The sequence below is a fragment of the Anas platyrhynchos genome, chromosome 2 (genome assembly GCF_047663525.1).
Source record: "Anas platyrhynchos isolate ZD024472 breed Pekin duck chromosome 2, IASCAAS_PekinDuck_T2T, whole genome shotgun sequence".
Taxonomy (NCBI): domain Eukaryota; kingdom Metazoa; phylum Chordata; class Aves; order Anseriformes; family Anatidae; genus Anas; species Anas platyrhynchos.
In genome coordinates this window covers 1,378,869-1,405,500 of record NC_092588.1, presented here as the reverse complement: position 1 = coordinate 1,405,500, position 26,632 = coordinate 1,378,869, and the positions used below count along the sequence as shown (strand labels likewise).

Genomic DNA, 26,632 nt, shown 5'->3' with positions numbered 1-26,632 from the left:
TGGCTTTGCTCTCCGTCCCCAAATCCCCTCCCTGCTTGATGTTGAGTGCTGAAAAATGATTTTTTTCCCCCGATTTGTGAGGCTGGGAAGCAGCTGGGGTAAAGGATGGTGCCAGGAGGTGTCCTGCATCCACGGGGACCGTGCAGCCGCTGGAAGGTGCCCAAATCCCGAAGCGATGGGATGCGGGGAAGATGGAGAGCACGGCAAAAGCTCGCTAACGATTTTCCAAATTCCTCCAATCAAAACCTCGCCAGAAAGCTGGCTGGTGTAGGGATGCCTCCTCTCCGAGACCAGGCTAACGAGAGGGCTGCAATTAGCAGGAGAGCCGCGCTTCGTCAGCCTCCCAGATACTCAGACGGGAGCGGCGGGGAGCGAAGGGGATGCTCGGGGTGCCGCGGCGCATCCCGGCACCTCCCTGCCCATGCACGGCCCAGGTGGAGAAATTCCTGCCTTTCTCCCCCAAATCCCACGTGTATTTTTTTCACTCTTCCAGGATAAATACCCTTTTTCTGCTTTTTCTTTTTTTTTTGAGGGGAGCCCGGAGGCTGAAGCTGCCTCCGGAGCAGTTTTTTTCCTGCCGCTGAGTCAGCTCCGGAGGAACTTGGGCTGAGGGAGGCCTTTTTTTTTTTTTTTTTTTCCTTTTTTGCAAAGCCCAAGGACAAAAGCAGGGATAGAAAGGCCGGCAGCAAAGGGCTAAGCCCCAGAATTTCCAAGAAACGGGTTTTCAGATGGAAAAAAGCAGCTTGCTGGGGGGTTTTGATGGTTTCCCGAGGGGCATCTGCAGCACTCTCCAACTTTCTCCACTCCTCCTCACGTTTTTAATTTAGCTAGACGGTGCCTGGGCAGGAGAGGGCCCTCTCCTGCCACCTAATATCAAGTTTTTATCCTCAAAGACAACACCGGGGCTGCTTCCCAACCCCTACAAAACACAGAGTGATTTTCCGTGCCTCTGCATGCAGCGAAAGTGTGGAGGAGGGAAGAAATTATTGCGTCGGGCAGGAGCACTTCACGCAGAGAGGTGCACCCGAAAAACCAGCAGCATTTCGGTGCGGAGAGCAGGCTGAGACCCTAAATCCTCCATCCCCAAAGGGGACCCAAGCTTTGAAATGTAAGGTTTGTGAACCAGACACGAGCTACAGCAGTGCTGGAGGAGTTTTGGTAGGTCACGGGCACCACAATGATGAGGAATCATCTGGTGGTTTGGGTACGGTTGGGTATGGTGAACATCTGCCCTATCCTGCCAAGCTGAAGGAGATGGGATTTCATCATCTCATCATCGTCAAGGGTTCTTCCATCTCCAGCTTTCGGGTCATTAAATAATTCAGGGGGGGCATGACAGGGGTTCCAAGTGGCAGCCCGAACGAGAAGGGTCTTCAGAAATCCTAAGCAAAGTCTGAAAGCCCTGGTCTCCAGACCCTCAGTCCCAGGAGGATGAGACCCTAAAAAACGGGTAGAAAATTAATATGGAAAGAGCAGATTTCAGTCCCGGAAAACAAGAGAGACTTGGCAGGTCTGAACCTCGCCTGCCAATCAATCGATAAGGAAAGAGGATTGGAAACGTGCAGGCAGCGAGGTGCGGGCAGGGAGTGAATCAGAAAGGGTTTTTTTTTTTTCAAGTGTGGGATGAGAAAGGGCGATTCTGATTCAGACGGAGAGCCCAATTAGAAAAAAGTCACGGCGCTCATCAGCTTTACTGGAAGTTTCGAATAAATTGGCCGCTTTGCAAGAAGGGAATTAAATAAACATCAGTGGAGTTTCTTAACTCTTGGACCTTCCATCTCAGCTGTCTGTCCAGGCTGGGAGCACCCAGGACCAGGAGACGGACTCCTGAAACCAGCACCCGGATAAAACAGGATGGAGGAGAACAACCCAAGGCTCTCCTGATGCGGGGACCACCCTCAAGCAGCCCCCAAACCCTCAGTGGTTTTGGGTCCCCAAACCCAGCACCTGCTGGTTCGGGAGGAGGAGATGGGATTGCTAAGGACCCGAGGAGAGCCGGCACGTTACCGGGAAAGCTCGCTACCTGCAGCTCGATCCATTTGGCATGAGGCAAGCAATTAGGTTAGAGGTTTGTTAATTCAGTTATGAAAGAATTTGGAGGCTCTCTAATTAAACTGCCTGCCCGACGGGGCGTGCAGCAGCCCGGGGCTGGTGAGGAGCAGGAGAACCGGGTGTGCACAGCAGCATCGCGCCGCTCACCGTCACGGGGGAGATCTGCTAAGTGCCAGGAGAAGATCCAGGAAGGTCCCACGAAGGTCTGAGCTCCCCCAGAGCCTTGCTGGATGATAACCACGAGATAAGCAGCAGAAGGAAGGAAGGTGGGTTCTCCTGCTCATGCTCAGCTCACCATCCAGACCCTCTTAAGTTATCCTACCGGAGCAGAAGACCCCAAAGAAAGGAGGTGAGCCATTCCGTGGGGTCAAAACCTCTCCTTGGCTCTCCATTGGTCTCCTCACCTCTCCCAAACTGGTGGAGGACCACGCCAGGTGCGTGCTTTGGTGTCCATGAGGTGTCCTGAGCCAACTCACTGTTCTCCATCCCATGTCCCCTATTAGATGATCCACTGGTTTGAGTTTCTTGTTGAGTTTCTTGCCCCTAAGCAGGGGTAGAGCAAAGATTTGGGGAGTTATTGCCCAAAGATTTGGGGAGTTGTTAGCAGGAGAGGCAAAGCCCGTTTTGGGAGATGATCCCACCCAAAGAAGAGACCACGGAGGTGGCCCCAACCAAAGAAGAAGCCACAGAAGCAGACCAGATGTACGGCCACTGCCTCATCACTTCCCCATGGCCAAGGTCCTTCCAAAAAGGGGCAATGACCCCCACCAGGGGGCCAAGATCTCTGCGCCGCCACCAGCCAGGACTCAGATCCCCAGAAAAATCCTGGAGGTAACTGGGATGGAAGAGAGAAAACTGGTTGGTTTTTTTTTGGTCATTTTTTTTTTTGGCCAAAGAACTGGTTATTTGTTTATTTTTTGGCCGAAGAAGCGCAGGTTAACGGGGAATTGCGTTCTTCAACTACCTGCCCTCAAATAATTGCTGCCTTCGGTAGCTGCAGGAGGAGCCAGACCCTGGGTGGAAGTTCCCACGGAATAACGGATCGATACAAGCAAGGGCATAAAAATTGTTTCCCTGGGTAAACAAAAAGCTTCAGCTTTATCATGAAGAAGTCCAAGTTCAGCGCTAAGGTGTGCAATAAACGTTTCATTAGTGGTGTTTTTTGGGGTTTTTCTGGCGCTGTAAAAACCTCTTTGAAATCTACCTGGAGCCCTCAGGGTCCCCAGTACAGAAAGATGGGGACGTACTGGAGCGAGTGGAGGCCACCAAGAGGGTTGGACCACGAGGAGATGCTTGGGACAACGCTAAAAAGACAGTTCCTGGTATTTTATCCACGATAATGGATAACCAGACCCTATAAGGGGATCAAACGACTTGGTCCTGCTGGGGTCAACGCTGGCAGGACGCTGGCAACCTGGGACACCCCCCTCGCACCCGAGCCTTCCATCACCAGCCCCAAAGATGCTTTCTGTAGGGTTTCGGGGCATTTTTTGCCACGTCAACCCAAAGGGCTGGCTCTCATCTGCCGTCAAAAACGCAGAGATTTGGGGCAAACAGCAGGAGCAGCGTTGAAGATGATGCTGCAGGTGGTGGAGACCCTCCACAAGGCATCCCACCACCAGGATTTGCATGGGGGAACCAGCCCCAAATGTGGGCTGGGAGCAGGAGATGTTCACACCGGGGTCCAGCCCCGTGGGGTCGCAGCAGGGCGAAACGGGATCGGGATCAGCCCCGGCGGCAGCGAGCACGGCGCGGGTTCGGGCAGGGAGGGCGGCGGCGAGGATTTGTGTTCTCCGAGTGATTCCTCCAGAAGTGAAAGCTGTAAACAAAACTGGAAGCGCCGCACCTCGATGAATTCCTCCGAAGCCAAAGCGTTTTTGAGCGTGCTCAGCGGAGCCGTTAAAAAAGACTGTAGCGAGCATCTTCCATTAACGTTACGACCGTGAAATATGACAATAAAATGATAGCCGTATGGTCGCAAATTTGCAGCCCGCCGAGTTGCTAGGGGTTTATCGTCACTCAAACGTGCAGAGAGCTGTAAAATGTTTACAGAAAGGGTCGTTTGCAGCTATAAAATCCTCTTTTCTCTCCTAAACAAGGCTGAGTGGAGCCATTTACAAACCCCTGAATGTTCATCGGGGGAGAGGGGAACATCTGTTCTCTCCAGGAGTTTTCCGTGATCTTCTCGAACAAATTAACTAAAATGGGTGCTTTCTAATTAAATTAGCACTCGATTGGAATGGTTTGCATTGGTGCGCTCGCTGACAATTAGCGCGGGGAGGCCAGTTAGGCTCCGGCGCAGGCTATTTAACTGGGAGGTGAAATATGGAGGAGCCCATTACCTGCACGATGCTTGCGCTCCCTCCTGCCTCTGCCCCGAGAACGAAACGTGACGAAGGATGGGGAGGCACCGAGAGATGCCCAGGAGCTCATCCCAGGCACCGGGGTCTCCATTTGGGGACTCACAGTGGGTCTGTCCCCACGTGAGGACAGCATCGAGCTCAGCACCTCCTCTCTCCTTTCCGATCCCCTTTTTATACATCCCAAGGCTGTGGACGTGCACCGAGACCCCGTTAAGATCACAGTGAGCCTAAAAAGCTGGACCCTAAAAGTCATCCCCAAACACCTGCCCCACCGGCACCTTCCCTCCTGCACGCGCCTTTCCTCCTTTCCTCCCCTATTTTCCGGTATTCAAAGGGCATTTTCTGAAATTGTGAGCGTTTAACCAAGCCATTCCGATCACTCCGTAATAACCACCTGTCCTCCTCCTGATTTCCTACCCCACCAATTTGCGTGTCACCCTCAGGGTCTGCAAGCAGGAACTCAATATTAGCGCCGCGCCCCCCGTTACGGGCAGAGCCGCCCCTTGGGGAGGGCACGGATCCCAAAACCTCATCGCAGACACCCGGAGCCATGTGAGGACCCATCCTAACCGACCCAAATATACCCTCACTCCTGGCTTTGTAGGTGATTTGGGCACGGTGAATCGTTTAGATCCTTTAGGACCACCAGCAGCCTCATCCTGCGCCCTCCTGGGATGACCAGGATCAAACCTGCTCCCGGACCGATGGCGCACGATGGCTGCATCCCCCTGGCAGGGAAACTGCTTCCTCATCAGATCCTTTTACAGACATCTGCAACTCCTTCCCTGCTTTCCTTTCCTTTGGCTCCTGCTTCACCGATTCCCTCCTGCTTTTTTTATTTTTTTCACAGTCAGGTCAACCAGCTGAAACGTTTCCCCGAGTTTTACCCAAAATTAAAAATGTCAAGGCGGGAGCTGCTCGCTGTCAAGCTTACCAAGTTTTGCTCATCCTAAAACTGAATTTTTTTGTGGAGGTCCGGAGACCACAGCCTTTTGTGGGTCCAGCAGTAGGGCAAGGCATCACCGCACCCCCCTAAGACCTCCTCCCTCCTACCTGGGTCTGCTGGGGTTATGGGAACAAGACTGGATCCATCAGTGGGTAATTTATAGGGTAAGGAGGAAGCCACCGAAGATAAAAGATGGGGACAAAATCCTATGGGGTGATTTCAGGAGCAGTGAGAGAATTGGTATCGGGGCTGCTGCCCCTGTGGGTACAGAGATGCGAGTCCCAGTTGTCAGCCCAGTTTGGGCTCCCAGTAAACTGGTTTGGGGACTCATAAAACCCACCGATCCCATAAAAACACACGGGAAAAGCCACTCAATGAACCGGGGCACTGAGGAGCAAAACCAGTGCAGAGCTTCCTACCTGGCTCATCCCCTGGCTCGTCCTCGTCCCTCTCCACTTTGCAGCCCTCGTCCCCGGGGGAGGCGGAGGACAGGAGGGAGATGAAGGAGGGCAATTTTTGGAGCCGGCTGCTTTGCGAGGCGTCCGCGTCTTTCCAAAACTTCACGTCCTGCTCCGCGCCGGAGGGGCCGGGCACTTCCCCGTCATCGCAGGGCTGAGCTGGGTGGTTCCTGGCAAAATGTAAAGATTAATAATGAAAAATGAAGCACTCAGCATCGTGTGCACGGGAAGAAGCCGAGGAGAACCGCTGGGTACGCGGAGGATCCTCGGGCTCCATCCCAGGCTGCCTCTTGTCTCTGATTTCTTGCGAGCCCAGCTAACATGACAGTCAGGCTTGCTTTGACATCTCTGGTGACGGTGCTAATAAAGGAAAAACCTCCCGGGCAGCTTTCAAACGCTTCGAGCTGGCCAGGGGCGTGCTCCCTTCCCCGTGCAGGATATGCCAGGAACCGACCCGGGGCCGGGAACAGGCGCAGGATGCCCCGCGCTCATGCCTCCTTACCTAAAAAGAGCAAGGAGCTATTTTACACCTCATTCACACGGGGGACGTGAGCTGGGTGTCATTCCAAGGCTCTTCTGTCACCCGGGAGAAGTCCAGAGCCTGCTGAGAGCTCGTCCCCTCCGCGGCCATACAAGGCAGAGCTGGGATGGGGACCAGGACCCGGCCGGCACCGTGGTGGGGGGCATCTTGTAGGGTCCCCCCGTGCCATCCCAAATCCTGCTCCGGAGGGGCGAAGCAGGCAAGCTGCTCTTTCCTCCTCCTGCCAACCAGGACTTTTAGACAGGTTGGGGGGCTTTTAAAACCCACGTTTCAGCTGGGTTTTAATTTTTGGTGTGCTTAAAGCGGGTGACAGTGACGGTGATGGGTAGGGCGAGACCTGCCCACAGGCTGCGAGGAATTAGCACCACCCCAGCCCTCCTCTTGCCCCCCGTTCTGTCGGATGGGTTTTCTGCAGTGGATTCGCCACCAAAGCTCCTCCATCTCCAAGAGGAAGGGCTGCAGAAACCCCAGAGGCCACGGACATATCCCCAAACCTTCTGCTCCTTTCCTACCTGCCCGTCTCCTCGCAGAGCCACTGGCACTTGGAGGGGGGATCAGCGCTGTCTCCTCGGGGTTGACGTTTCTTCTGCGGGTGCAGCAGCTTGCAGCGGGCGCCCTTGGGGCAGACGCCCTTCTTGGCGAAGTCCGGGCAAACCAGGGTGTGCTTCTTCTTGCACTGCCAGGGAAAAAAAAGAGGGAGATGTTAAGAACTGTGGCGACGTCTCCCTGAAATCCTCACAAGGAGAGGGAAATCCGCAGCACTCCCCGGGATTTGGGGACTTTTTGGGCACTTTTTGGCAGTGGGAAATGATTGAAGAGATGCTGGCAGGGCAAACGAGGCAGCTCTGGATGTGATTTAATCCCTGAGACATCCAGCCCCTTGTTTCTCTGCGTGGCTCCTGTCTCACCTGAACGCCCGCACTGCAAAACCTCCTCGCTCCCGGGCGGCGCGGACGCCAAAATTTTGCCCAGGTTTGGGGGAAAAGCGGACAAATCCACGGGTAGAGAAACACGGCGAGGGGTTGCGGGGCAAAATCACGGATCACGGGGCTCCTGCCCTTTGAATACCCTCAAAGTGAAGCCGTTTGGGACCAGCCCCCTGCGGTGACCTCGGGGACGTGGTGGCAGCCCCGCTGAGCCGCCGGAGCGGTGGCGGGCTGAGGGGTCCCCGCTCGAAAGGGCAGCGGGGTCGGCAACTCGGTGGCCCCAGGGGAACGCCGACGTCGGCGGCGGAGCGAGGAGCTCGTCTGCTGGAGGCCGGGGAGGTCGCCAACGCGGCAGGAGGGCTGGGATCTGGACAGACACACGGACACCAGCTCTGCAGGGGTGGAAGAACCGGGGAAAAGCCCAGCAGGGATCAAGCCAGACGTGGAAAATTCATAGAAACATCTCCCTGTGCTCCCCTCCTCTATTTCTATGAGCTGCCGTGAGGTTGCAGCAAGTAAATCGCTAACCCAATGCGTAATCCGAAAGTTGAGCATCTCCAAATAGTGCCTAGAGTTTAGCACTACTCTATTTTTTCTAATAAAATCCTATTTTTGCCCATGGATGGGTGCTGGAGAAGCACACAACTGGGCAAAATCCACTCCGTGCTTGGTGCCAGCTCTCAGGAGCTGGTAGGATCATTAAATCTTATCTTTTGAGCGCATGAAAATCACCTCCTCCAGCACCCAAAGCTTCTCTCGCCCTGGTTAAGCAGCCAATATCTCAGCAAATCGAGAAAACACGTGCTTAAATCGAGGGAAGTTTGGGGAAACAACTTTCCTTTTCTCCCTGCCTTCCTCCCAACAAAACCCTCCGGCTGCCGAAGTCGTGGACCACCAGCAAGTGCTTGGAAAAGGCACCAAGAGGACAGCTTTCGGGTCATTTTTTCCCAAAATGTTAGGATCTGAGAGCAAAACCCCTCAACCCAGGTGACGTCCAACGCAAAACCAGACGTGGGAAGGAGAAGGGCAGCGAAAAGGAGCCCTCGCCTCAAAGGACCACGTGGATGCACTTGGCACTGCTGCCCCTACACCGAGGGATGATGGAGAACACCACAGATTTGGGAAAAAGCCAGGAAACGTGGCTGTTTCATCCCATATCAGCTTGGAGGGGCCAAGGGACAGTGCCACGTGCGTCCCCATCCCCGTTAACACCTTGCGGTGGGAGCGGGAGCATCCCCAGCTGCTCGCTGGCTCCCCGGCGAAGGGCAGACTTAATATTAAGAAAACAAACCGCCCGCGACTAATTCGGGGCCCCGGCTCGGTTTTCTAATGACTTTTCCTCGCTGCTCTCCGTGCCAAACACGCTTGGGCTCACGGGGCTGCAGGGAGAGGCAGGGAATTGCTTGCAGCTCGCGGGGTCCTGGGGAGGCAGCTCCTCAGCTCCAGGCTCGAAAGAGAGAGTGGAAAAGCCCCCTCTATTTATTTATGGGAGGGAAGGGGGAGCTCTTTTTCTCGTGCCCCCCCTGCCCTAAAGGCAGGCGAAGGCGAGGGTTGGGGTTACTGTAAAGCTGCTCGCCGCGTGTCGGCTGGGGTGAAGCAGCGCTGGGGCTGCGGGGTGGCAGGAGCCACCCGATCCCTTCCACCTGTCGGGGCGGCTAATTATACCCCGCGGGACCCCCGCCAACGGGCAGGTTGGGCCATAAAAAGAGAAAAAGCATCTGGCTCCTTTCTCCAGGCAAGAGAAAACCTGGAGCAACCCCCCAAAACGCCCTCGGGGAGAAAGCCGGCGGCTGCGTCGGGCGCCCGGGTGATGCCACCACGGTGGGGACACCCCATGGAGCGGGGTCACCCCATGGATATGGGATGGGGACGAGCCCCAGGGGGTGCTTCTGGTGTTCCAACCCCTTCTACCATCTCCCTGTTCTGGGGTTTCCCCTGCAGCCTGCAGCAGCGGTGCCCGACCATGGCATGGTGCCCGCTGGCAGCCCCGCGGCCGGGACTCCTCCCTGGCTGCCAGGGAGCCCTGGGTGAAATTCGAGGTGCTGCTCAGCACCCAAAAAGCCTTAAATGGCCCCCGGCCCCATCACACAGCGGGAAGGGGTCGGGCAAGAAGGGTTATCTGCAGAGCGCTGCCTTCTTTAGCCCGGACCTGGCAAAGGAGGAGGCAGCAACTGGCAGAGCCGGTGGAAGAGCCTCGCTCAGCCCCGGGAATGCCGTTAATGAACATTTTCCATCACCGCCCTTGGCAGGAGGTTGGGGAGGGAGGGAGGAAGGTGAAGCTGGGTTACTGGGCCGACCGGCGAGCTCCCGCTGACCCCACGGGGGGAGCAGTGGTCCCGTCCAGCTTGGCATTCCCGGCTCCGCTCCACCAGCGGGGCCCTGCACAGGTTGAACTTCTCAAATATCTCTGGGCTCGTCTCGCGCCCTCCGCTCCAGCCCTTCTGCTCCGGTGCCAGGGGACAGCAGGTGACACGGGGAACGGCGGCTGGGCAAGAGAGAAAACCCCTGGTGCATCCTTGCCCTGCTCTTCCCATCCCTTTGGGCTCGCATCCTTCTCTCCGGAGACAAGAGAGTGCGGCTCCTCGCCTGCTGTGCCAGCAGGGAATTCCCCTTCTGGGGAAAAGGGAGCCTCGAAAGCCCAAACTGAGCCCCAAAAGCCAAGCATCTCGCTCTGCTGGAGCTGTTAGAGCTCCGGGGTGCAGGATTTTAACAGGCTGGATCGATGTCAGGCTGCCTTCATGCACCTCTTACCCGCGACTTCTCGCTGGAGGTGGCGGGGCTGCTTTCCGACGCCGCTCCGAGCTGACAGCCTGTAAACAGCTTTTTTTTGATGGCTTTTTTTTATAATTGGCTGCAGATGGAAGCAGCCTTAAAAATTCCAGCTCCCCGGCGTTAAAACCTGGAGGACAATGCAGCCGGAGCATCATGTGTGGGGGGGAATAATAATGGGGGAAATTTAGCCAATGCACAGAGCGGTGCTTGCGCCTTTTTGTCTCCAAAGCTGCAAACAGCCCAAACCAAGGCTTTTTGATGCTGTTTTATCGTTTCTTCCCGGCAGCAAAATGCTTGTGGGGAAGCAAGGAACTCCTAGAGATGGAGGCTCTCTAGGATTTTGGATATATCTGCTCCCTAGGACCTATCACAACATGAATAGGACTGTGGGCATCGGTCGCTAACATCCATCCAGGCACGGCACGAAGAGGTGCTCAGAGGGACACCCATCCCAAAGCCAAGCTGCTGTGGTGCTGGCAGGAGTAAAAGTGCCTCCAGAGCAAGAATGGGACGGCATCTCTGAAATCACGGCTATTTAAGAGGCAGCAAAACAGCTGGGATGGATTGAAGGGGTGAGGAAAAGACTTGTCCCTGCAGCGTGCGCCGTCCCGGTATGGTCCAGCCTAGATATAAATGACCTAAAGGTTGCGTTTTGTTCCACATCCCTTCTCCCCAACCCCATTTTGGCTCCCTCTCCATCATTGTTGACTTTTTCTTCTTGTCTTGCTCCTTCCTGGTTTGGAGGCGTTGTTTTGCTGGTGCAAAATAAAATGCACGTGGCATTTTGGGCTCAGCGAGCATCTGCAGGGCCGGCTGTCCTGCAGCATCCTCCCCCTTGCTGCCACCTCTCCCCGACGCTTTCTCCTCTGCGTCTGCTCAGGCTTGCCCAGTGCAGGGACTTTTTCAGCAGACAGGTCCTGTTACCGGCCAGGTCCCTCCTTCTGCCAAAGCCCAAACGGGAAACGCCATGAATGAAAGAACTGTGAAACGTGTGAAGGGAAGAATTCACGCAAGGAAGTTGAAAAGCTGCAAAATTCCCCTCCTGGAGCAGCCAAGCAGCAGCGTCGCGGTCCTAGTTAACGTCAGGCAGGAGATCTGGAAGCAGAGCATGAGCTGGCAGGGGCTGAGATCAGGGAGGCGAAGCATCACGGGATCCATCAGCAGAAGCTGACACTTGAGCTCGTGGTTTCCAAGCCAATGGCCCTTGTTTTGGAAAAACTCTTTGTTTTGGAAAAAAAAAAAAAAAAAAAAGGAAGGAAGAGCTTGAAATCTGCAGCCACTCGATGCCCCGGGAGTTCGGTGACACTGCTCGAAGGGTGACAACAGCACTTGACAAACTGCCCCACGAAGCACCGCAGCCCAGAGCTGCCGTTTGTGCCGCGGCCCTTGGCAGGCTCCGTGTAATTGGAATTTTCCATGTAGCAAAATGATGTCAAAGAGCAGTTAACCTCCCTGGCGTGAGTGCATGCGACAGCTCCGAGCAGGAGCCCGAGTACTGTAATTGAGCATTTCCAATGCTTTTTCTTTTTTTTTTTAAATTTAATTTTCTCTCTTCCCTCGGGAATTGCTGCCGGCCGGTCCCACCGCTCGCTCCCAGCTCCCTGCTCGGAGCAGCAACAAGCAGAGGTTGGATTTTCCAGGCTTGGCTTTTGTCCGAGTCCTGGATTGACCTGGAGGACAGCCACGTGTCTCTGATGATGCTTTCTGACATTATATGCCCAAATATAAATAAAAATAACCGAGCGAGCCTGGAGGATAGAGGAAAACCGGCCAGCCACAGCAAGCACCTTGGCCCTACTCCAACCCCAAAGCAGCAAGGGCTGGTAGAGACTTGGTGAAAGCGAAGCCATGGATGTAAGGAGGAAGGGGAATCCCAGCTGAAGAGCAAAGACCTGCAAAGACCAGCAAGGACACCCACGTGGGAATGCCTTCAGCATTTAATTATTTCCTCACTGCTTCGCTGAGCTTGTTCAGGAATGCCATTTCCATCCAAGCCCCCTGATAACTTCATCCTTTGCATCTCAAAGTCACAATGGAACTGGTTTTTACAGAGAACCTATCAATGTTTGACACGGAGCCCCTAACCCCTTCATTACCAACCCCAAATCTTTACTGTTAGGGATGTAGCAAGTCAGAAACCCCCCGTACATCCCCTACAATGGGGTCTGCATCATGAGCAGCCTTTCAGGTGGCCCGAGGAAGCAGCTCACGGGATGCAGAGATCATCCGACAGCAGAGAACAAGTGGGAGCAAAGAGGAACCCCAATGCAGGAAGCAAAGACGACATCTGCCCCGCTTTGTGTCTGCCTCTACAGAAGTTCAGGCTGAAATCAAGAACTCTCTGCCTCGTCAGTAGATTCCCAGCCGGTAGCAGTGATTCAGTGACTGCTTGCCCCCAGACTTCCTAATTTTCATGTTTTGTGATGCATCTTCTTCTACAAAGATATTAAAGCGTGAGAGAAAAAAATCGCAGGCCGGTATTTATCTAGGCACTATTATCAACTAGCCTGGGCTATTAAGCAGTTCGAGTTTGCCCTGATAAGCAACATCTTTAATGTAAGCATCTGAGTGCCGTTGGAGATACTACAGTTAAATTAAAGTCGCAATAAGAGCCCTCATTATGCCATTACAGAATACGGTAAATAAGATGCAACTGGAAACCCACAAAGATTTCTGCACAGATACGTGGGTAGGATGGGGCCGGGAAGAAACCTGATTAGTTTTAAAGCTCCGCTGCAGGTTACGAAGCTTTTTGAAGAGAAAGCTGCCATCACCAGCTCAGGTTTATCACTTTATCAGTAGCACAGCCCTCGGTGCTGTTTTAATTTCAGCCAAAAATGTGCAAAGAGAAGCTACCGACTTCAGGCTGAAGTCCGGCGAGTGTGGATCACCCCGGGCATTTCTCTCCAGCAAGCTCAGCACATCCCAGTGCAGAGCTAGGGAATAGTCCTGGGTCTCTGTCCTGGCACAGTTCTGGCATTAAACACTTCCCCAAATCGCTTTTCAGCCTGTCCAGGCAGCTCAGCAGGGTCTTAAACTGCAGAACGCTGCGGGCACAGAATGGGGGAGGTTGGAGGTGCTTCAGGGCCATCAGGTCAACCCCTGCCACAGTAGGGGCCTACAGCAGGGTGCCCAGCCCTGAGGCCTGGTGGGTTTGGGGAGCCCCCAAAGAGGAGTCCCCAGCCCCTGGTCTAGGGGGTCCAGTGCTGCCTGGGGGCCAGGGTGAGCCTCCCAGGCTCCAGGCTGGTCCCATGGACTCCGCTGATGGCCCTGGGCCCTCCTGAGCAAAGCTTGGCCCTGGCCTCTCGCACCTCCCTGCAGGGCCGCAGGGACATGGGGGAGCTCCCCCAGTGCCTCCTCCTCTCCAGGCCGAGCAGCCCCAGCTCTCGGGGTCTCTCCTCATGGCAGGGGGGCTCCAGGCCCTCCCAGCACCATGTACCGAAAGACATTTGTCTGTTTTGGGCCTACACTTCCAGAGGAGAGGAGCTTTCCGCCTCTCCCACAAGGACTCCCCATCCCCAGCGAGGCACCCAGGTCCCTGCCTTCTTGAATCGAGCCTGGCTGCTGCTTGTGATCTTAAGAGCAGACATATTCACCATCATTACTAAACCTAACCTTTTTCTTTCCCCCCCCCAATAAAGAATTTACTTACTAATCAGTTTGTTGACTGAAAATTCCTGCTACACATCACAGGAGAAAAAAAAAACAAACACCACACAACAAATTAAATGGGCAACTGTAGCACGCAGAAAACATCTGTCAACCGAAGCCAAAATTAAAGATAAATGAAATGAAGTTGCCTTTGCAGATGATTTTCATACAGCTGCAGCGGACTATAAAAGAGCAATCAAAGGCAGCGCTGCCTCTCAGCTAATTCTGAACAATGGGAGAAGGGGAACTGCAAACCTCCTGTGGGATCCCAAAGAGGGGTCTGGAGAAATCTGTGGTGCTGTGTGGGCAGGCCAGCAAGCACCAAAAATTGGCTGGAGGGTTTTGGTCCACTCAGCACACCACAAACTTACAGTTGGAACAGACGAATACGTGGCTACTGTCTACAGATATGCCTAAAATATCACTAAAAAGTCCCAGTGAACTCAAGTCCTCAAGGTGATCCAGGTCAAAATGAAGGTGAGGGAGCTAAAAATGGGTGAAAAATGGAGGTAAAATCAGAAAATCGTCACCACTGTGAAGGGATAAAGGCTGAGCCAAGAGCACAAGGAGGGCAGCAGTCCAGAGGCTCTTGGACATGACCTGGGATGAAACCTCAAAGCTCCGAGCCAAGAGTTGGACTTAGTGATCCTCATGGGTCCCTTCCAACTCAGGATATTCTGTGATTCTATGAGAACTAACACTGTAAGACATGGCCCTTGGTGAAAATGAGCAAGCCTGTAGAGGACTTGTAGCCTCAAAAAACAGCCCTCGTGCACCCCATGCAAAGCAAAAGCAGGGGGCAAAGCACCCCGAGAGATGTTTCATGCACGTAAACAGCATTTCTGTAGCTAGGACTTGGCGTTTCTACCACCTGTCCTCCAGCTGAGCCCAAAACAGCTGCAGACGAGTCAGAGATAAATTTCCCTCTTCAATGTCTCTTTCCCTCGCACAAGGGAGTGAAGGGGAAGAGAGGTTTCCGAGATGCTTTAATGCGACACCTCCTCACCGCTCCCTCCCCTGTTACAAGCGTAGAAAATGGATCAGCTCTTTAGAAGAAGCAATTTGCCGATGTCCAGACTCCTAAACATCCAACCTCTGTGAACGCAGGCAGTTAATCTGTTTGAGGTTTGATTCTTCTAATAGGAGCCCAAGTCAGTTTTATACTCGGAGCAGAATGTGTTTGGTGATGAGGTATGGAGCAGGGCAGCGGGGCTCAGCAAAGCCATCCTCGCTTGGGTAGTCCTTAAAGATTTGATCAAGTTGGAAGAGAAAAGGGAGATGTCCCTGAGCAGCTGAATAGTGGAAGCTTTTCTCCTCTTCCTCCCCCCCAATCCTTTGACCAGCTCGCCCGATTCACTGATTTAGTGTTGATGAACACCCCGTTGCCTCCTGGTCATGATGAGAGGTCCATCAATCACATCACCGTTCCCCTCTGCTCAGGTCCAGCCTCATCTTGCACGCATACAAGGTCCTGCTCTTCCCTACTCAGCGCATCCTGCCACCAGCAGCTCCCTCTGAATCAAAGGGGACTGGAAATTGGAAGCAGCTCTGATAGGATCATAAAAGAAATAAGATGGAGGTACGGCCGAAATAGAGAAAATTTGGGATGGCTCAAAGCTTAGCCTTCCCCGTACCCCTCCCCATGCTCACACCGAGTGGAGAGGTTTTATATTAAGGCTTCTTGCACTTCAAACAACCCCCTGGTAGCTGGGCATGGAGGAGCTTCTCAGCTTGATTGGGTCTAATTCAGCATAACAGCATCAGGGAGTTTGGAGATGAGCGCTTCAAGCCAGGAAATCTGCTCCTGCTGTGGCTGGTTCTCTCCAGGCAGCAGCAGCAGGGCGATTTGAAAGAAAAACCATCTGAATTTGAAGCCTTTAAAAAAAAAAAGTTAGTCTGTCCCAAACTAACAGCATAAGGCAAATAATCCACATGGGAAGCAGCTGCTTGAAGTCTCATGGAGTATTTGAAGGGCCTCCAAGAGAGGAGGTAAAAAACCTTCATTTGCTCACAGATGTGATGCCGATGACCCAAAGGTACAAATTTGCCACCCAGAAAAGTGATCCAGAAACACAGATGGAGAATATGGCCCCTCTTGGTGCTAGCACATCTGGATGGGAAAAGGAAGGCTGGGAGGAAGCTTTCCTGGTCACCAGTCCCAGTGCTCTCCTCTGCAACCCCCAGCACACCCAAAACCTCTCCCAGATCCACCGTGGCCCCGGCCAGGACCAGCTTTGAAGCGATGACAAGAAGGAGCAGTCTGAGGCTTTGGGATTTTCACAGCCAGAAGATATTTAACTCGGAGGTTATGAAGCACCTCCGAGTGCTTTGCTGTCGCCGAGTCTCCCAGTGATGCTGGAAGAGGAGAAATGTCTGATGGCTATTTTGAGGGGAAAATCACTATTTTAGCAAATCGTTATGCCAGCAAATGATACAAAGCAGCTAAATATGCGATATGAGGTGTTAACTTCACCTTTCTGTGCTGTGTGCAAGGGGCGCAAGAATGCCAGGCGGCTCTCTCCATCCCAAACCAAGCACTGGATAATTAAAAGAAAACCCCCAAGATGTGAAATTGGCACCTGCTTTTCCTAAAGCTCGGTAACGTGTTAAATTTAACATGTCAGATCCATGAAATGAGAAAAAAAAAATACAAACTTTAGAGGGAACCCGTTAAACTTCCACCAGAAAAGGAGGAAAGAACCAACCTGACGCACCACCCGACGGGAGAAACACCAACAGGAACAAACTGTCCCCTAAGAAAAAGTCCCCGAAATGGAGTTTTTTTTTCTGCAGAAAATGAAGCAGCTGCCGTGGTGGAAACCAACACGCTCCACCTGGGGGCGAGAAATGATTTTCCCCACGGAAGCAGCACTTCCATGGGTAGCTGCCCCTACGAGCGGGATTATTGCGGGTATTTTAGGTGGATTTTGGGTCTCTCTCAGCCAAAACACGCTCCCCAAAAGGTTTTAGGGGATGGCTGGGCAGCCCCAGTGCAGGTCAGGGATGAGCATCCCGGCTGATGGCTCGGCCAGGAGGGATTGGGACCGGCAGAGCTCCCGGCCCCCGCTTTCCCCCTGATTTATTCCACTACATTTCCCCCCGCGTTTTCACAGCGGCCTCGTTGTTTAATCTCCCCGTGCCTTACTGCTTAACAGCTCCCACAGGGGAACAATTTACCCACAGGCTTCAAAGCAGCTGATGGAAACAATCCGAAGATAGGTATTTAATGCAGCACGTTTGCTAATGTACGCCGTGGGGGAAAAGCTTATTTAATACCGACCGATTTTACGGAGGCAGCAGTTACGGGGCACCGGGCTGGCTCACTTGCCTTTGCTGCGACACGCTGCGAGGGCTGGAGAACACCGACGATGCCGGGAAGCTGCAACCAAAACCCACCCAAGCCACGATTCTTCCAAACACAGTAAAATTGCCCCAAAAAGTCAAGTTTGGCTTCTTTACGGCCAATCGCAAGCTGCCTGCTCCGCTCCACCAGGACCGAGCAGGAGCGTCCACCCGGACCCCCTGCTCCACTGCCAACTGCTGTTGGGCTTCAATAACTTATCCAAGGAGCTGTGGATAAGCAAAATCTGTTTGGGGAACCAGATTAGTTTTTATCATGGAGAAACTCATTAAAACAGCTTATTTTAATGACGAAAACTTGGTATGATGGCAAGCACCACGGCACGGCCGTCATCAGAAAGCCCTGGGGAGCACCTGCAAGCGGCCCCATTTCTCCTTCCCTCTCTCCCTGCTGTCCCCTCTGCATGGGCACAAAGACCCTTTATGGTCCCAAAAAAGGGATTTGGGAATGCAAAATTAAAGCATTTTGCACTTATTCTGAGCTCCTGATGAAGGCAGAGCAGGCCAGGCTCACAGAACAACCTTTTTTTTTTAATGAAAAGTGTGCACAGAGTTCAAGCTCACGGGATGGGCAAAGCCTCATCATCTTGGCCGGAGCATCCTGCAAGAAACTGTAGAAAACACCCAAGATGCGACAGCGCCATCAATTATGAATAATAACGGGCATTTTTTATGAAGGTCTGATAAAAAAAACACAAAACAGCTTCTTCGGCGGAGCGCGGAGAGGAAAACACAGCAGGCAGAAAGAGCCCGGAACAAATCAGGCACCGAACGACCTCGATCCCTAATTCCTGAGCATCCTCCCCCGAATTTACCCTCCGAGGACGCCGCACGGATGCCGAGCGCCTTCGCCATCCTCGCCCTCGGCGGCTGGGGCTGCGGCTCCTCGGCCACGGCGCCGCAGAACGAGAGCGAAGATTTACTCCTGGCCTAAATTATTCAAAAGAAAAGGGACTGCGCATCCCTAACAAGGCATCGTTTTATGAAGCAAGGTTAACATTTTTACTTGATTCAGGAGAATATTATAAACTCTCCGGGGTCCATTTGAGGACTTTCTACTTTGAGCAAAGGCACGGACTCAGCACTTTTGATATTATTTAGAGAATAAAATTAACCCTTAATGGCCCAGGCTGGTATTTCTCCTCCCCAGTTAAATATGGCCCGCTCAGCAATTTCTCCCCATATATAATTACAGGCTGCTATCCATCATCTGTAGGAGAATGCTTTTCTGACACTCTAAAAGTGACGCGGTAAGCACTTTTCCTAATAGAATAAATATTCTAAATATCTCTTTTATATTTTCATTTAAATTGGAATATTTTAAAATAATTGTAGGGCCGCTGCCCGCGTGGCTAGTGCTGGAGGGAGGCGGCAGGACAGCTCTGTTTTCCTTCACGGGAGATGTTTACCCTGCACCCAGTCCCCTCCGCGCGCGCCGCCGCAAGAAGTAATTAGGCAAGGACTAATTTATTAGCCTCTCCCTCCACTCTTGCTGATGTCCCGCTTTTCTTCCAGCTCTAACTTTTGGCTTTTCTTCCTCCCCTTTGCCTGCTTTTCGCTCCGTTGCTGTTTTTCCCTCCAGAAGGGATGGGTTTGCTTTGCCAAAGGTGTTGTCCTCGGTTGTGTCGGGGTGCTGGGACAGCTCGTGGAGAGCCTGGTGGCTCTGCACGGTGACAGGTGACAGCTCCAATATCTCCACCTCTGCCCACCCACCCCAACACGCCATGGCTTCGCCTTCTGTTTGGGCAAAACCACCTCCTGGGCGTCTCCGTCAAGCACCCTCATCCATTTGGGGCTCTCCAACTCCCATATCCGCACCCAAGGATGGTGCTGAGACCTCCCGGCGCCTCGCTGGTGATACCTCTGTCAACCTGAGCTCCTGGGATGGAGAAGGAGGAGAAGAGCCCAAAGATCTGAGCTTCTGACAGCTCATCCTAGCAAATCCCCCGGTGAAAAGGAGCCCAAAAAGGTTAAAAACCTCTCCAAGCAGTCAGTCTGCGAAACCACACTTAGGCAGACACTCACCCACACGTATCTATTAAATTCAATAAAATAATCTTGCTCCGTTGGCTCACTGGGGCGCTTTTGGGATGGTGCCTTGCGATCTGGCAGCCTTTCTCTAACCCAAATTATTGTTTCATTAGTGGCTCGTTTATTTTTTTTTCAGCTGGAGAGCCGATTTCGAGCAGTGTTTGCAGAACTCCTGGTGTGTTCTGAGTATAAAGGCTTCACCTCGGGGAGGAGATGTTCCCCAAAGTTTGTCTCGTCCTGCTTGCTTGCTGTTGGCTCATGGAAGAGCCTGAATTAAACCAGGACATGTCTGTGATGTTTTCTTCCATGTAAAGCAAATAAATCCTTGAGGATATGGAGAGAAGAGGACGGTTTCCATCCTCTCCTAGATCAGTGCTGGGTTCATCGGGATGCTGCACAGAAAATGGTCAAAGGATGGAGAGAAATCCCACCACGTGTTACAAAAAGCTCTCAGCTACAGCAGAAACCATCGTCTCCATAAATCTGAGAGTCCACCCTGTCTAAATATTCAACCTGCTGGCAAATTTACTGGCTACCCCTCCTGAATTATGAGTGTCTGTTGTGATGGTGTCGCTGGTCTCATGAGTTTGGGATGGCACCGAGAGGGACCAAGTGAAGGCGGTCTGCACCTTGTTGGTGGGACCCAGAAGAAAACCATGTGCTCTAGGAACAAAGAGCCCAAAATGGTTTATAATCGGAAGCCAAACAAATGTTTAAATGAATAGAAAACAGCAAAGATGAAGTATGAAGGTCAGAAACGCCCAGGAGGTACCAGGAACCTTCTCCAGTGCAGCTACAGGAGGGAGCCCATCCTCAGCAGGAGGCTAACGAGGTCTCCCCGAGAGCCAAAGCAGCACCACAAGTTTCCTCTCATCCCTTTTGTCCTCAGTCATCTCCCCCGTGGCCCTGGAGCAAAGCATCCTCACTTAAACCACCCCGAAGTTAAAACAACCCTGGGGAGGAATTAATTGCACGGCCAGCTCTCCCCCTTCCCACGGAGCGAGGGAAAAGGAGAAAAGGCATTTACGAGGAAGAGGGAAGATGTGAGATGTCAGATAAACCCTAAATTTCTCCTTTTTTTTGGTGCAACTGCCCCCATGTTTTTTGGAAATGAGCAGCCATCAGCCAGCTCCAAGCCCTGGGCTCGCTCGGGCTCCGCGTGTTTCGTACGGTGCCGTAAGCTCGGGGACGTGTTGTGTGCCTACCCTGGGTGCACATCGAGTCCCTGCAGGACTTCGCCGCGTTGATCCAAGCAGAAGGAGCCAAGGATGGGAGCCGGACTCCAGGAAACCCCCAGGAACGTACCCAGGCACAGCTGGAGGCTCACGTGCTGCGGTTACCCGAGGAAGGGCGCTCCTGGTGCTAAAGCTGAGCCACAAGAGCTCGTGCTCAGCTTTAACAGAGCCAACTTGACTGCAAATAACCATTAACCTCTCCGTGTGCTCTGTGTAAACCCTCTCCCTTCACTTCTCATCCGTTTAACCGAGCAGTGCCTGGGGCTGGGGCTGTCTGCTCGTGCACAGGGCTCTGGTATCACACCGGCAAACATCGAGGACGCCTCTTGCATTTGTTCCCTTTCTGTTTTTCCCCGCCTGCGAAGAAACAAAGCCGCTCTGCCCGTAAACCCTTTGGTTTTGCTCATCCCATCCAGGTGTTCGGCAGCTTCCAGCTCTACGGCTCCCTTCGGTGCCGTAGCTGGAGTGAAAAACAGCTCGAGGCTCGCCGGCACCCCGAGCAGGCGGCGCGGGTCCCTCCCGCTTCGGCAAAACCTTTTTACCTTTTCTCCCATGGGGCAATAGCCTTTGAGGAAATCCTGGCACACTTCAGCCTTCCGGGAGACGTAGACGTGGCTGTAGGGGCAGTTGCTGTTGCTGCAGATCCCCTTCAAGAAGTAGGAGCACACCGGCATCTGCAGGGGCGAGAGGACGACAAACCCGTTAGCGCTGCCCCCAAGCTCCTTGGCGATCCGGATCCGTTCCGACGCCCGGCGCTGAAATAAAACCAGGTGAAATTAAATCAATCTCTGCCTTTTGCCAGCTGCTGATCTCGGAGATATTTGTAGCTCTTTGAGTGGTGCCTCGCAGCACAGCTCCTCGGTGTTACCTGGGCCCTCTGGATACCGGCACCGACGTTCCCGACTAACCTTGGAGAGGAGAGGAGGCTCCTGGCTTGCCCACGATGCCAAACTGAGCATCTCGGGGACCAAAAACACCGGTCCCGAGGGGCGATGCATTGCCTGTAGCTGGAGCAGCCCTGCCACCTCCTCCCCTGGGAGCTTGCCAGCACCCCAAAAGCCAAACCAGCAGCATGGGGGTGCCCCCGCAATTCAGCACGGGGGGAAAAGTGCTTTTTTTTTTTAATTTTTTTGAGTGAGTTGCATCACATCAAGGCACCCCCCAAGGCTGTGAGCGAAGGGGGTCCCTGCACACCGGAGGAGGGATGCTCCAGGAGCGAGGGAAAGGAGGAGGAGAGCTCTGGCTCCTTCTGTCCCAGTGCATAAATTCTGTGGGGCGCAGCTCCCCACCTTCAGCATCAGCCGGTGGAAAAAATAAAAAACCAAAACAAAAAAAACAACAAGAGAGCAGGGATCCTCCTCGTCCTCCGCCTCAAACCACCAACTTCACCTTCCGCACAGCTGCTCTAATTAAAACCGAATTACCAGCCCGCTGCAATATTTCACCGTCCTTAACTCACCGGCCGCTTGCCGACGGGCGCGGGCGCTTTGCACCGCCTCGCTTCGTCCCCGCGCCCGGCTCCTGCCTCTCAGCCCCCTAAAATGCAAAATTTACTTACTGCTCGGCGCCCTGCCGATCCCTCTGCTCGCCCGTCTCAGCCGGTTCGTGTCCCCAGACCAATATTTCCCCCTCTGCGCCAAGCGCAGGCGGAAAAGTCCCTTTCCCTGAAGGGCACGGCGGGGTTTGAACCAAATTGGCTCACTTGAGGGAAAAGAGAGAGAGAGGGAGAAATGGCAGGAAGGAGGGAGGGGAGGGGGGAAAGCCGCGAGAGGAAAGAAAACAAAGGGTGCTTTAAGAGAGAAGAGTTTATTTTTAATTGTCTTTTAACTGCAGGCATTAACATAAAGGACAGGGCTCTGGGGCTATCTTTTTTGTTGGTGGTGGTGTGACCGTAAATGATTCCCTTAATGTAGTTTTTGATATAGAGCCCAAATTAGCTCTAATAAAAAGGGATAATAAAGCCAGCTCTTAGACAAAAATAAACTCCTCCTAGCTGTCAAGCCTGAGCCATTATCAAGAGGAAGCAGCGCTCTCATTTCAATTAACCTTGTTTGCACCCCACTACGTCCACACAAATAACAATAACATTAATTCAAGGCACTGGTGCGGTGCGTCCATATTAGACAGCTTTGACTATGTACACGCTTTGGAGCCAGCAGCTAATGAACCCGAAACTCAACGTGAATTTCCAAATTGCTCACAACAGAGTTTTGAAGCTCTATTAGGGAGAAAAATGCTGATTCTTTTCGAGTTCCTCAAGGGGAAAAGCTGTTGTAGCAGCAGCAGGCGGCTGCCCGAGCCCTAGCCTCTCGCTAACCTTCAGTCACAAACCCGTTCATTCACTTTTACCGGTTCCCCTAAATCATTGGGATGGGCTGGAGGCTCTGCCCCGCCGCACGGAAAGCCCCGAGCAGAGCCTCTGTGGCTGCTCCTCAGCCGAGGGCTTTGCACCAAGCCCCCCTGGGGTAAAAATCCCTGAGCTTCAGGTTCCCTTGTCCTCCAGAAAGGTTTTTCTGCTACAGTTTTTCCACTGCTGGAGGGGCAGTTTTGCTTCCCAAGCCATCTGCGAGGCTTGGTGCCCATCTGGAGCAGCGCTCTGCTCCGAGGCAGCGAGCAGAGAGCATCCTCGGAGAGGGACCGTGGTTGAGGAAGGAAAAGATTTGGCTGTTTAGGATGGGGAAAAGCTCTCTGCTGCCTCACTACAGTCACAGCTGAATCCACACAACCTCCGTGTATAAAACATGAGGATTGTCCCCGGTTCTCAGTGGGGAAACTGAGGCACGCACCGGTCGAGCAAGGGTTTTGTCCTCAAATCAATAGCTTGGGATCAGGCACCCCATCCCGGTGACTTCCCCCCCGAGGTGGGACACACGATGACAACACAAAAGCTCCCCCACTGGCACCCCGAGCACCCGGGTGCCCCCCACATCTGCAAAGAGAAACGGAGAACAAATTAACGGGGCCAGCCGCAAAAACCTCGGGCACCGCCGGGGAGCCCCCAGCCACCACCTCCTTGAAATTGAGCACCAGGAAGCAATAATTAACCCTATTAAAGCTCCAATTTGAATAGAGGACCTGCCTGGCATGAGGTGTGAGCGGGGAAAACGCTGCCTTCCTCTGCCGAACGGCTCCTCCTGTCTCCCTCCCCGGGTGTGCGAGTTGATAAATGAGGCTCCCAGCACCTCTGCTAGTAATCACCCGGGTTAACAGGGAGCCACGGGAGCTGAAGAGCAGAGTCGCCTCTCGCTTTGGGCAGCCGGCTCCCCGCGGCTATAAATCACCCTGAGCAGGCTGGAACTCCGCGGAGGAGCTTGTTTCTCTTCCAGCTCATGCTGACGACGAGCACGGGGCAAGCGGAGAGCTCCGAAGCGCTCCGGGGGGCCTAATCCCGCGACAAATAATCCTCCTTCCCCACCGAGCGCGACGTGCGTGGCTAGAAAACACCTGCTCCGAAATATTATTTGTTTCGGAGGCACGACAGAGGGCTGGCACCTGCCTGCTTCACACGGAGGAGCGTTGAGGTAAGAGCTCAGCCTGCGGTGACGACGCTTGGCGAGACCACGCGTGCCTGCTAAGGAGAAGGGCAAGATGGGCAGAGACCTCTGTGCCTCGTGGGGTCCCTTTGGTTATGTCTAACTCCTAAATCTTGCACAGGTTTTTGCCCTGGGACCAAAACCAGGCTGAAATACTCCAGGAGTGCTGAACTCCCTGGTACAGATGGAAGGTGATCGCCCCGTGCCATCTGGATCGGCGCCGATCCTTCGGATCACGGGCATGGGCTTGCGTGCACACCAGTTATTCCAGTGTAAAGAAGCAGCAGCTCTTTTACAAACCATCTTACCCCAATATCCACTCCAAATTTCTGCTACGATATGCCAACAGCCAGTTCCTTTGCAAGCCTTTCTTCTTTCTTGTTTTTTTTTTTTATTCCTGAAGTCTCGCTACATGTTATAGGGGAAAAAAACCAACAACTTCCAACAGCCCTCCTGCCTTCTATCACTTCTCATCCCCATCCGTCCTCGTCGTGCCGTGAGTCAGGGAGTGCAGCTGTCCCCAGTCTATCTCCTCTACTTTATATACTCATGATTAAGTGACTCTGAAGAGAGAGCCATGTAAAAAACATATGGTGCTTTGTGCCTCGCTCAGAGCGACTCCGCTCACCACCGGCATAACTTATGAGCTCCTCGCCGACAACGAGCGTGCCGTATGCAGGCAGGGGGGGAAAGGAGACAAGAAAAACTGCACGGCCAAAGGCAGCTGCTGGAGGAAAAGGTCCTGTTTTAGATGCTGATGAGAGCCAGTGAGCCCCGTGGGTTAAATCTTTTACGGGCAGTAATTGTGCTGTGGTTTACCTACACGATGCTGGACAAGGGAATGAGGGCAGTGACCAGAAAATCACAGGATGGCTGAGGCTGGGAGGCACCTCTGGGTCCACCTGCTCCAGCCTGTGCAAGTTCCAGTCCCTGTCCTGCCCTAGGCACAGCTGTGAAAGTTTTGGCAAAGCCACTTCCACCAGTGTGCCAAACCCACAGCCAGCAGGGCCACAGGCTCATCATGTACTACGAGGAAAGACCGAGCTTGGTCATGGGTTTCTCCAGAAAAACTGAATTCTCATTTACATCCCAGCTTTTGGCACCTCCACCCCGACAGTGGGACCTGTCACAAATCACTTCCCTCCTGCAGGGACCCAACTCATCGTATTTTTGATGTTCCAGTGGGAATAACCTTCCTGCTCTTTTCTGAGTGATTCTCTGGCTGTAGCAGAGAAATGTTCCTGCAAATCCGCTAAAACAACACGTAAACACGTGCTCGATGCACATCCCAGCTCAGTGAAGGATCTGAGTCCACACTTAACCTTCAGCACCAAATTCACCTCAGCTGAAAAGCCTGAGGTCTCCAAAGCTATGTCCGACTGGAAATCCTAGCCACCGTACAGAGTTGAACCTGCTAAATTGTCAGCTGATCATCACTAAAAGAAAATCTAATTATTTTTCCACCTGGCACTGTGTAATAAAACCACAGAGCTCAAGATACGCCAAGCAGGATGAAAACGAGGATGAAATCAAAAACCATTCTGCCAGGGAGTTCCTCTGCATGGCTTTTTAGAAAGGTTAATTTATGCCTCAAAGCTCCCGGATGCTGCAGCATCGTCCTTGTCCGACCCCAGCGTGGGCTGATTTGGAAGGAAGGGCGATCTGGCAGAGGTAAATAAGGATTAGACGTAGCAAACAATGCTCCCGTGCTCTTTCCCTCTGAGTTTAAGTACTCCTTAACCCAACACGTTGTTATTGATACTTCCAGCAGCCCCAGGTGCTCTGGTTTCCAATCCGCTGCTTAACGCACTAATCTACTGATTCACCACGCTGGTTTAAGAGGCGCACTCTGCTCCCATTATAAGCTCTGACCCCGTAATGAGCCTGAACAGCTTGGCAAGCAAACTACAAATGAACTCTATTTGAAGCACTCTATAACACAGGTTTCCCTACAGCCGTCATAAACGCTGCCTCTGTAGGTCAGCTCTCTCATAAAGCCGCGGCGAGCTCGTTAGGAAGCCATACAGACCTTGTCTTTGGAAACTTTGTGGGAAAATGGGCAATTCCCGTCCGTCTTCTTGCACGTGCCACGGAGAAACCTGCCAAAAAAAAAAAAAACAGAGGGAGAGGGCTGAGTGTGAGATCAGGTGGGTCACAAAATGCAACTTTTTAACATTGAGTCTCTTCCTGGAGCAATATCCCTGCAAATTAACATGACCGCTGCAGAGTTCATTGTTAAAGCCCGTAACAGGCCATAAATCGGTCCTTTTCCGGACAGATTTTGCTCTCTCACTGTATTTGGCTGCTTATTAGCAGTCAGAGCAATGTAGTGAATGACAGAGATGTAGTGAATGACAGAGGTGGAGGGTGCAGGCACCTCAGGGCCATCAGGTCAACCCCCGCCACAGTAGGGGCCTACAGCAGGGTGCCCAGCCCTGAGGCCTAGTGGGTTTGGGGAGCTCCCATGAGGAGTCCCCCCAGCTCCTGGTCCCAGTGCTGGGGCTCTGGCACCTGCTGGGGACCAGGGGGAGCCTCCCGAGCTCCAGGCTGGGCCCACGGCCTCCGCTGATGGCCCTGGGCCCCCCTGAGCAGAGCCCGGCCCCGGTCTCTCGCAACTCCCTGCAGGGCCGCAGGGACGTGGGGGAGCTCCCCCGGAGCCTCCTCCTCCCCAGGCCAAGCAGCCCCAGCTCTTGGGGTCTCTCCTCATGGCAGGGGGGCTCCAGGCCCTGCCACCCCTCAGGGCCCTGTGCTGGGCTCTCCCCAG

At 53.3% G+C, this 26,632-nt stretch overlaps 1 protein-coding gene across 7 annotated transcripts in view; it reads right to left on the bottom strand.

Moving 5' to 3' along the window:
• ZC3H3 (zinc finger CCCH-type containing 3) overlaps window positions 1–26,632 on the bottom strand; it is a 115,571-nt gene that overhangs the window by 5,060 nt on the left and 83,879 nt on the right. For all 7 annotated transcript variants that reach the window (XM_072034249.1, XM_072034252.1, XM_072034253.1 and 4 more), the window contains 4 exons: window positions 25,898–25,967; window positions 20,878–21,009; window positions 6,873–7,036; window positions 5,781–5,989 (listed from right to left, as the gene is read on the bottom strand). In XM_072034249.1, the coding sequence (XP_071890350.1) occupies window positions 5,781–5,989; window positions 6,873–7,036; window positions 20,878–21,009; window positions 25,898–25,967 (575 nt within the window). The remainder of the gene's footprint in view (window positions 1–5,780; window positions 5,990–6,872; window positions 7,037–20,877; window positions 21,010–25,897; window positions 25,968–26,632) is intronic.